The 9,648-nt window shown below is 36.1% G+C and overlaps 1 protein-coding gene across 1 annotated transcript in view; it reads right to left on the minus strand.

The window, feature by feature from the left end:
• Positions 1–9,648, minus strand: part of aclya (ATP citrate lyase a) — a gene marked incomplete in the record, with an annotated part of 37,411 nt that overhangs the window by 20,944 nt on the left and 6,819 nt on the right. Inside the window, 6 exon segments of the mRNA XM_036213176.1 lie at positions 1,084–1,274; positions 1,349–1,411; positions 4,424–4,546; positions 6,617–6,796; positions 7,459–7,524; positions 9,273–9,474. Of these exon segments, the coding sequence (XP_036069069.1) occupies positions 1,084–1,274; positions 1,349–1,411; positions 4,424–4,546; positions 6,617–6,775 (536 nt within the window).

The raw sequence follows: 9,648 nt of genomic DNA on the forward strand, positions 1-9,648 counted from the left end.
GGCGTATAAGGGAGCAGACTATTTCCTGGTGGAGAAAAGGAGAAGTCTATTTCCTGGTGGAGAAAGAGAGCAGACTATATTGTGGTGAAGGAAGGGAGCAGAGTATTTCCTGGTGGAAGAAGGAAGCAGACTATTTCCTGGTGGAGAATTTAGAAGACTATTTTCTGGTGGGTGAAGGGAGCAGATTATTTCCTGGTAGAGAAATGGACCTGACCATTTCCTGGTAGATAAATGGAGCAGACTATTTCCTGGTGGAAGCAGGGAGCAACAAATTTGAAAGCAAAGAGGATTTTTGATTCTGTCATAATTTCAAAAAATCTTGAAATCTGGATGACGCCATGAAATGGGCAGCACCCATAAGGAGCGAAAGGCGGTGCCTCAGAGATCAAGCCGTTCTACTTCCGGGTAATAAAACGATCCACCAAAATGACTCATATTTCATAAATAATTTGCTTTTTGTGTTCCATCGGTAATATATGATCATATATGTGGATATTGTTTACTCTGAAAGACTAGAGAAAATCAGAAAATTCATTGTGTGGTTACAGTCCTCACCTGTGGAACAGCCTGTCGGAGAACCTCAGAGTCATGGAGACTGTAGACGTTCTTAAAAAGACGGCCACCTTTTTAATTTTGCTGTTAGTTTACCTATTTATTTATGAATACATTTTTAGTAATTTTATCATATATTATTTGTATTTTATCTATTCTATGTATTTCATTCTAACTGTAAAATGTTTTGTGTTACACAAGAATGAGAAGCACTTTTTATAAATAAAGTTTGATTTAATTTGATTAAAAATGCAAACTATTGATATTTCTTTATTTTGTGCACGCTTATTTAAAAAACAATCTGTAATATTAAAACAATCACCTAAAACAAAAATGTGAAGCAACTTGCAAATATTTGATTTCAAACATTTTAAAAATGTGGCAATTTAAAAAAAGATATAAAAATGATCTTTAAATAAGCACCATTTGATGTAAAAAAAAATAATTAAAAAACAACCTAAAGTTTTTAACATAGAAATGTCCAATTTTTCCATTTTAGTGTTTTTCTAGTTTACTGTAAACTAAACTTACGCTCTCTTGTCGTTGGGCACTTTGGTCAGCAGAGCCTTCTTCACCTGATCTTCATCCATCTTCTCATCCACTCTGATCAGCATCTTCTGGGCTTTAGCATCGACGTCTCCAACATCCACCCCCCCTTCATGGTGAAACAGCACATAGTCGCCCTCTCGAGTGGCATAGATGCACACGTAGAATTCCTCCTCCTGACAGTTACAGTAAAAGCATTTAACTGTCTTGAAATGCTGATTGAAACATTTGGGATCTTTGGGAGGTTTACCTGCTTGTGAGGGACAAACGGCTCGATGAGGAAGTTCTTGAGAATTCCCTTTGCTTTCCCCACCTGTCAGCCATGCACAGAACAATGTTTAGTAAAGCTAAATAAACGTTTTTTTTCTGCGGAGGGAAAATGGCTCATTTTTCAAATGCACCTCAAGGGAAACGTGGAATTAAAACAACCGAGTCCTGTCACTTGACAGGAATGAATTGGCATTTTAGAGTAAGAAAGGGGGAGCTGGAAATGTAGAGTGGAGGCTCGTTTTTATGGAAGCTGTCGCTTTCGCAGTTAAAGGCCAACAGGCACAAAGAGTCACTGGGGAGCGTCTGAGAGCAGCCAGCCGGAGAGAACAAAGAAAAAACTGTCAGTCTGCAGAGCTCAACAAAAGCAGGAAGTTATTGACAGTAGAGAGGGGAAAATAAAAATACAAACAAGATGCTCATACGAGTGCAGATAAATAAAGAGGCATTTCTTCTTCCTTCTTCACTTTCAAAAATGCAGTTTTTATCCAAGTAAGTCTTATAAATTAGGAGCTAATTGACAGTAATGACAGAGTCACAGACGGGCTACAAGCTAACAAGCTAACATGAGAGAAATCAGCCTCAAAATGCAAATCAGATCCATCAAACACCCTTCAAAGAGACTAACTCATCTCTCTAATTACTAAAACATGTCCAAATTAATGTTTACACCAACACAACCAAACCCAATTTCACTCTGATCATCTTTTGATCTACTCTACAAGCGTTTCTTGTGGTTTTTTATTTAAGATTTTGCCGTTTATAGCCACAATCCAAAAATACTTATGATGTTTTCTTAGACATAGTTTCTGCAGAGCGGCAACAGTTCGCTTGAAATTCAACCTCTGAGGTGTGGGCGGGATCATTGGCAAGGAGCAACCCCGCCTCCCCTTCCCGTCACCCATTACTAAGAGCTCTTAAACTCAGTTTACCTTGGGCGCACTGAAGGCGGAGTCTGGCTGAGGGTGGGCAGTACGGGGTTCTGTTTGTGTCAAAAATAGGTTTTTGTCTAAACTCTCAATGTCATTGGTCCATTGTCTATGTCAGGAGTCTGGAACCTCTGGCTCCGGAGCCACATGTGGCTCTTTAGCTTTAATGAAAAACACTAACGATTGAATACATAACAGGTTAGTTATTTAAGTTTTGTCATTTCTGTTTAGATTTTTAATATCTCAAACAACTAAGCAAAATAGTTTCATTTACTGTGAGAAATTCTGTCGAAATGTTCTTTGAATTAGTATTTTTAATTTAATTTATTTGATCAAATAAAAGTATTATTTTGGCAAATTACACTAAAGTGGTTACAGTTTAGAAGAAATGTGGTTTTAGAGTTATGTGTTTTCCATAAAAAGCTCAGGTTATTCTAAATATTTTGAGTTTTTTTTGTTTTAATTCTACTAAAATTTTGACACGGTGGTTTTATTTTGAAATGAACTGTTGTGCGCAGCTGTCAAAGGTAAAATAAGTTACAGCTGTTATATATAGAAACATATTGACACAGTTGTAATTGATTGAAAACTGCATTTACAAATAAATGCTTAATTAGCAAAAAAAGCATAAATATTTTGCATTTTTAAACGATAAAATGGGTTTCTCAGCCGGTTCTGGTCTGTAAGAAATGAGACCAAATGGCTATTTTAGCGTTAAAGGTTGGAGACCCCTGGTCTATGTCGACTGAACACGTTTATTGAACATTTGTTCATGTCTACGTGTCATGTGAAACGACAGGAGCTAACGTCGCTAGCAACTGTTGCTAAGGACTTTTCTGACGACCAATGACAATAGCAAATGAAAAGTTTTAAACATAAAGGAACCTGAAACATCACAATTGCTTAGTGACACGTAGACATGAACAAATGCAACAAACTTCTTCAGCAGACACAGTGGACGTAAAACATATTTTTGGCACAAATGGAACCCCATACAGCACTGACGCGTTGAGATAATTAAGTGCAAATAGTTGCTTTATTAAAAAAAAAACAAACAAAAAAAAAAAATCATTATTGTTGTCTGTTGAGGGGGGTGTCAAGTTTCCCTGCTTCAAGTCTGGTCAATGTCCCGCCCCCAGGAGCTACATACCCCACTGTGATTGGTTGGTTCGTCAGCTCCACACTGTAAAAGTGCCATTCATAGAAAACACACAGGACGCACCAACATTGAACTTTCATATTAAGACAGGGGGCCGAAAAACGGCCCGCGGGCCGCCAGTTTAAGTCCCGCTAGCTTACAGCCCCTCACACACCGAGACGTACATGAATCTAGTCGTCGACAAGAGGATGTATCAGAATGGAGCCGAGTAGGGAACTGGTGGTGCGCAGACTAGAAATCGATTTAGCGATATATCGCGATATTTCATTTGGCGATATTTTAAAATGTTTATTTATTTATTTATGAGCGTACTTCAGACATTTACTTTTGTTGCCGTGAGACGTTTTTAGGTTTTACTTGGGATGGATACCGAACTGAAACTCTGAGTATCAGCTTTGTAGCGTTGTGTGGTATTATCTTGGCATAAATCGGGATATGTATCGTGATCCACGTATCGCAATATGCATAGTATCGCCAGACTCTTCCCAATACACACCTCTAGTTTCTACGTCACAAATACACTTTTTTAATTAACATATTTTTTCATCTGCTCCTGATTCACAACAATTTCAATAAAAAAATACTCAATTTTTCTTTATTTATGTCACAAGAACATGTTACAAACACGATTTTCATCGTCTTTAACAAATTGCAGCTAAATTGAGTTTTATTTACAGCCACCAGCAGCTGTTTTTATCTGACCTACAGAATGATAAATCTGTCCAATCTCACCGCTGGGACAACCAAACATTCTTCTTCATTGTTTTATGAGCCCTGCAGTTTCTGCATGACTTGCCTTTAGATTTACGAGATAAAAAAAGCATCTCACAGCTAAACTGTTTTTTTTTTTTCCAGTTCGGCGTAACAGAGCTGACTCAGGCGGACATGGACTTAAGTCAAATGCGCAGAAGGGGTGACAGGGAGGTTAATGGGCACTTAGAGTAAGAAGGAGATAGGAAGGAGAACGTACCGTCGCCTCTTTATTCAGGCGGGGCTTGAGCCAGTTTTTGACACCGTTCAGGTCCAGGTTGACGCCAACCAAGCCCAGCTTTCCTCGCCGTTTAATGAGCTGGTCCGGCTTCACCACCAGTCGCTGCGAGAGGAAGAGAACAATTGTGTCCAGTCATCTTCAGTCAACATTTCAGCTCAAAAATACAAAACAAAAATGCTTTATGGAAGTTTTTAAGTAATTGATTAATTAGCACAACCTTCATTAAAGACTTAATCTGATCATCTTTTGATCTACTACAAGCCATTCGTATTTTTATGACTAATTTGTCATCTACTGGGCTTTTTTATGCTAATCTGGAGTTTAGCTTCTATTTTAGCAACAGGCTAACGTTTTATAATAATTTAGTTTACTGAGGAATTTTTAGCTATTTTTGGAGTTAGGTAACATTTTAGCAACAAGCTAACATTTTTGGCTAATTTGTTATCTACTGGAGTGTTTTATGCTAATCTGGAGTTCAGCTTCTATTTTAGCAACAGGCTAACGTTTTTGACTAATTTAGTTTATTGAGAAATTTTAGGCCATTTTGGAGTTTAGCTAATATTTAAACAATGTGCTAGCTTTTTTGGTATCTACTGAGTTTTTTTATGCTAATTTGGAGTTTAGCTTCTATTTTAGCAACAAGCTAACTTTTTTGAATAATTTTGTTTACTGTGGAATTTTTACCTATTTTTTTTAGTTTAGCTAATATTTTTGCAACATGCTAACGTTTTTGGCTACTATGTTATCTACTGAAATTTTATAGGCTAATTTAGCAACAGGCTCACGTTTTTGGCTAATTTAATTTACTGAGGAATTTTGGGGGTATTTTGGAGTTTAGCTAATATTTTAGCAACATGCTAACGTTTTTGGCTAATTTGTTATCTACTGGAATGTTTTAGGCTAATTTAGAGTTTAGCTTCTATTTTAACAACAGGCTAAAGTTTTTGAATAATTTAGTTTACTGAGAAATTTTAGGCTATTTTGGAATCTTTAAACAATGTGCTAGCTTTTTTTGGTATCTACTGGATTTTCGTATGCAAATTTGGAGTTTAGCTTCTATTTTAGCAACAGGCTAAGTTTTATGAATAATTTAGTTTACTGAGGAATTTTAGGCTATTTTGGAGTTTAGCTAATATTTTAGCAACATGCTAACATTTTGGCTAATTTGTTATAGACTGGAGTGTTTTGGGCTAATTTAGAGTTTAGCTTCTATTTTAGCAACATGCTAACGTTTTTGGCTAATTCAGTTTACTGAGGAATTTTAGGCTATTTTGGAGTTTAGCTAATATTTTAGCAACATGCTAGCTGTTCTGTCTAATTTGGGCCTTTTAAAAAAGTTTTTTGGGGCTGGTATTGAGTTAGGCTAATATTTACATACTAGCTGTTTTGGCTAATTTATGCTTTTTTAGATTTTTTTGTATATTTTGGAGTTCAGCTAATATTTCAGCTACACGTTAGCTGTTTTGACTAATTTAGGCTTTTTTTCGTTATTTTTAGGCTCTTTTAGCTAAAGTACCCTCAGCATTATCACAGGTAATGCTATATATCTAGTTCATAATTATGTCAAAAAATTACAGCTTTAAAGTTCTAAAAATACAGTTTTAGAGTGTTCAATATCCTGTCTGGCCCACAATCTAAGGTGTGTTTTGAATTTAGGACCCTTGTGTGATTGAGTTTTACACCTCTGGCCTTGATTAAAATATGATCAGAGTGGATTTTTAATCCATTCGTGTAATAGGAATTCCTCTTTTACCATCCAGCGGCACCGTAACGTCCTCCCCCACCAGCACTTTTGCACGTCAAATCTACAGGATGACTTATGACGGTGGAGCCATTACCGTCGAGCTGCCTGGCAGCGAGTGGAGGAGGAGGCAGGGGGTAATGTGATTTCCTGATCAATTGTACGGCAGCACGCATCTACGTGGATCTGCCCTCCACATCGTTTTACCCTCCAGATAAAAATCAGAGATAGACCAAAGATGAGCGACGGGATAACTTAATGAAGCTGATAGCATTTCTGCACAGATGCTAAGAGGAAGAAAAAAAAACAACAAAAAAAGGTTGGGTTTTAATCTAACAGTAAGAGTCTCTGTCGCCATTTCCTAGAGTACCACTCCCAACTGTGACGTCATCAGAAGACCGCTCCTCTGGGGTGATTTAATGAGATGCTACCTCTGTGAGCAGCCACGGATGCTCCTGCGTCAGTTTGTCCAAGTTGGTCTCCGGGGTCACGTTAGCATAGCGAAATCTGTTCTGGACGGCGGCCGACGTGGAGAGGAACTTGGAGAGGAACTCCTTCCCCGTCTGCTCAGAGATGGCTTTGGCTGACATGACCGCTCAGGACAGGCTGGCCTGAAAGGAGGAGAGGATGAAATGGAGACAGAGGATTTGGGAGGAAGTTTAACAAAGGTGTTCTGGAGTTATTACAAGATTTAAAGAAAACTAAAATGAGAGGAATTTAAAAAACAATTCACATTTGCATGCAAGAAATACAATTTATTTATTATTATTATTTATTTTAGCAATACTTTTGTATTTTTATTTTGCTTTTTGGTTAAAAAATGGTAAATCAACTTTAAAAAAAAATGGGAAAAAAATTGTTCTTGGATATGTTAATTAATTTCTAGCTATAAAAAGTAAATAAATTGAGTTTTTTATTTCAAGTAGATGTCAAATAATGGTAAGTTTGGAGCAGAAAAGGGCTTAATGCACATTTACATCTATGGGCGTCAAGAAGATCAAACATCTGCAAACAATTAATAATGAAAAATTAAGTAATTTTGCAGAAACTCCTACAGAAAATAAGATAACTAATCAGTGTATGAGCTGTTTGCTAATAAAACTCTTTGTTTTTTGTTTTTTTCTCCCAGTTATCTCTGCGAGTGTGTTTTTCTTCCAGACTAAGATGAGAATAGACACGTATCTGACTCTGAAACTCTTAGATTATCCTGTTGTTGCATTAAGCAAAGTCACTCCAGCCACGGCTCTCATCGAGGATATGAAAAGTGTCAAACCTCTGAAGCTCCTGACGTGATCGTCACCAAAAACCGACCGAAGCCAGAAACTTGTCTGGTCACAAACTAAAAAAAAAAAAATATTAATACGTTTTTTTTCATCTAGTTTCTATTAGCTCAGATTATAAAAAAAAATAAAAAATAAAAAAAAATAATAAGCTCCGAAATGTTTAAGTCCTAAAAACTGTTTTTTATTTTGGATTAGAAAAATGACTTTTGGTGAATAACTTTATTTTTGATGAATGATAAAAGCCCCTTTATAAAAAAATAAAAAGATCTTATAAACATCAAATTCATTTTAATTCACTTTCATTTTATTTTGACACATCACGTATCGTAGCAACTCTTTAAAATATATAGTTATTAAAAACTGCATTGTGTCCCTTAATCATTTATGTATTTATGTTGCTGATTCCAGCTCTGAGTTTGATCTCGGATGTGAACACACTAATGAGATGATGCTTAATTATTTGTGTCTCTTTCAACCACATCCTGCTGAGGCTTCGGGACCAAACCACCAACCTGCAAGCATTTCACATCGATGTGATTATAGCAGAGCAGCAACTGTAACATAACTTCAAATGAGAAAAAATAATAATTTGATGCATTTATATAAATTACAGAATGGAGATGGAACACACAGAAACACATCAGTGTCTGAATTTCACGTTCATCTCTATGATCCATTCATACACAGTATACTATATAAAACTAATTTTTAATCAGCTATAATTAATAAAAATCATAATATGTGTGTATTATTCTTTTAGTATTAACATTTTTTAAGAAATACACAAAATAAATACTTGCAAAATTTTAACTTTCACTAAAATCTTCTATAGTTCTCCACAAAATTTGAATTAAAACTGAGATTTTGAAGTATTTTGTCCACAGAACATTTATTACTTGGGATCTTTAAATGTCAATAAATGAAAACATGCTTATATTTTAAATAAAAAATTAACAAATATATGCAAAACAAGATGGATTGACGGGAATTAACTGTGATTTTAAAGGGAAAAAACATACAAATGAGACAAGATTTAAAATTTTCAGTAGATTACATGCTGTAATTTTTACCTAAAATGTTTTTTTATGGTGGGATTTAAAAAAAAAAAACAGATTAAATGGGAAATAAACTAACCTTACTGTAGTGATAAGGATGGAGCTCTTGAGCAAGATTACTATGATTTTTAAAAGAAATAATACTTTCAGCTCAAATTTAAGTGTATAAACTGAGGGGTTTTTTTTACGGTATATCAGAGAACATCACTAATCGTCTCCTCTCAGAGCTCAACCAGCAGTGATGTCATATAACCTTGGAGGGACGGAGTCTCCAAGTGTTTCATTAAGCTGAAAGCTTTTGCAGCAGCCCTTCCCTGCAGCCATTTCTTAGATGGATTGGAGGGAGCAGCTTTGGACCCCTCTCCTTATTGATCCCTGTTGTTCCTGAGTCACCAACCAATCTGGGTCCAGGCCAAACAGATGAGGCGCTTCCAGGTTCTATTCATCATCTGATTTGTCTGACCTGTCAGTGGATTTCAGCTGGATAAATATATGCAACAATGAACAGGTGCACTTTAGATTTAAAAATATAAATGTATTAAAGGTGCATAAATGACAGGTGTTCTAAAGGAAAAAGAAAATCTGGTCCATCCATCTACAAACTGGTTGGACAACTCTGACAGTTTCCCCAGTTTTCTATTAAAACTTTTGGTTTTTAAAGAAAGACTTTGATGTTCAAAATTGAAAAGTAAAGCTAAAAAGAAGAAAAAATATCAACTTTATGAATGTAATAAAAGGAAAAGGTTCACCTTCTTCTGTGTCGCTGAAGTGTGTCGTGTGCGGGCGTCTGCTGCTGCTCTCCCCGCCTGCGTGGATCTATCTGCGTGATTCCGGGAGGAGAACCGTCGCTTCGGCTGTTTTGTTTAGGAAGACAAACGGACGACAGACTGGCAGGAGCGTCCTGGCTTCTGATTGGCTCCTTCTTTGTGAGGCGTTCAATGACGCTCAGAAATGTCCAAACCGAGATAATTTCTGGAAGAAAAAATGTTTAAACACGATTTTCACTTTAGATTAGACTCATTTTATACACGGAGAAGTTATGAACATTTTTTTACACGTTTCTACCAAAGATATATAAGGTTCCCTCTATATATATATATATATATATATATATATTTTTTTTTT

Source organism: Oryzias melastigma, linkage group LG8 (genome assembly GCF_002922805.2).
Source record: "Oryzias melastigma strain HK-1 linkage group LG8, ASM292280v2, whole genome shotgun sequence".
Taxonomy (NCBI): Eukaryota; Metazoa; Chordata; class Actinopteri; order Beloniformes; family Adrianichthyidae; genus Oryzias; species Oryzias melastigma.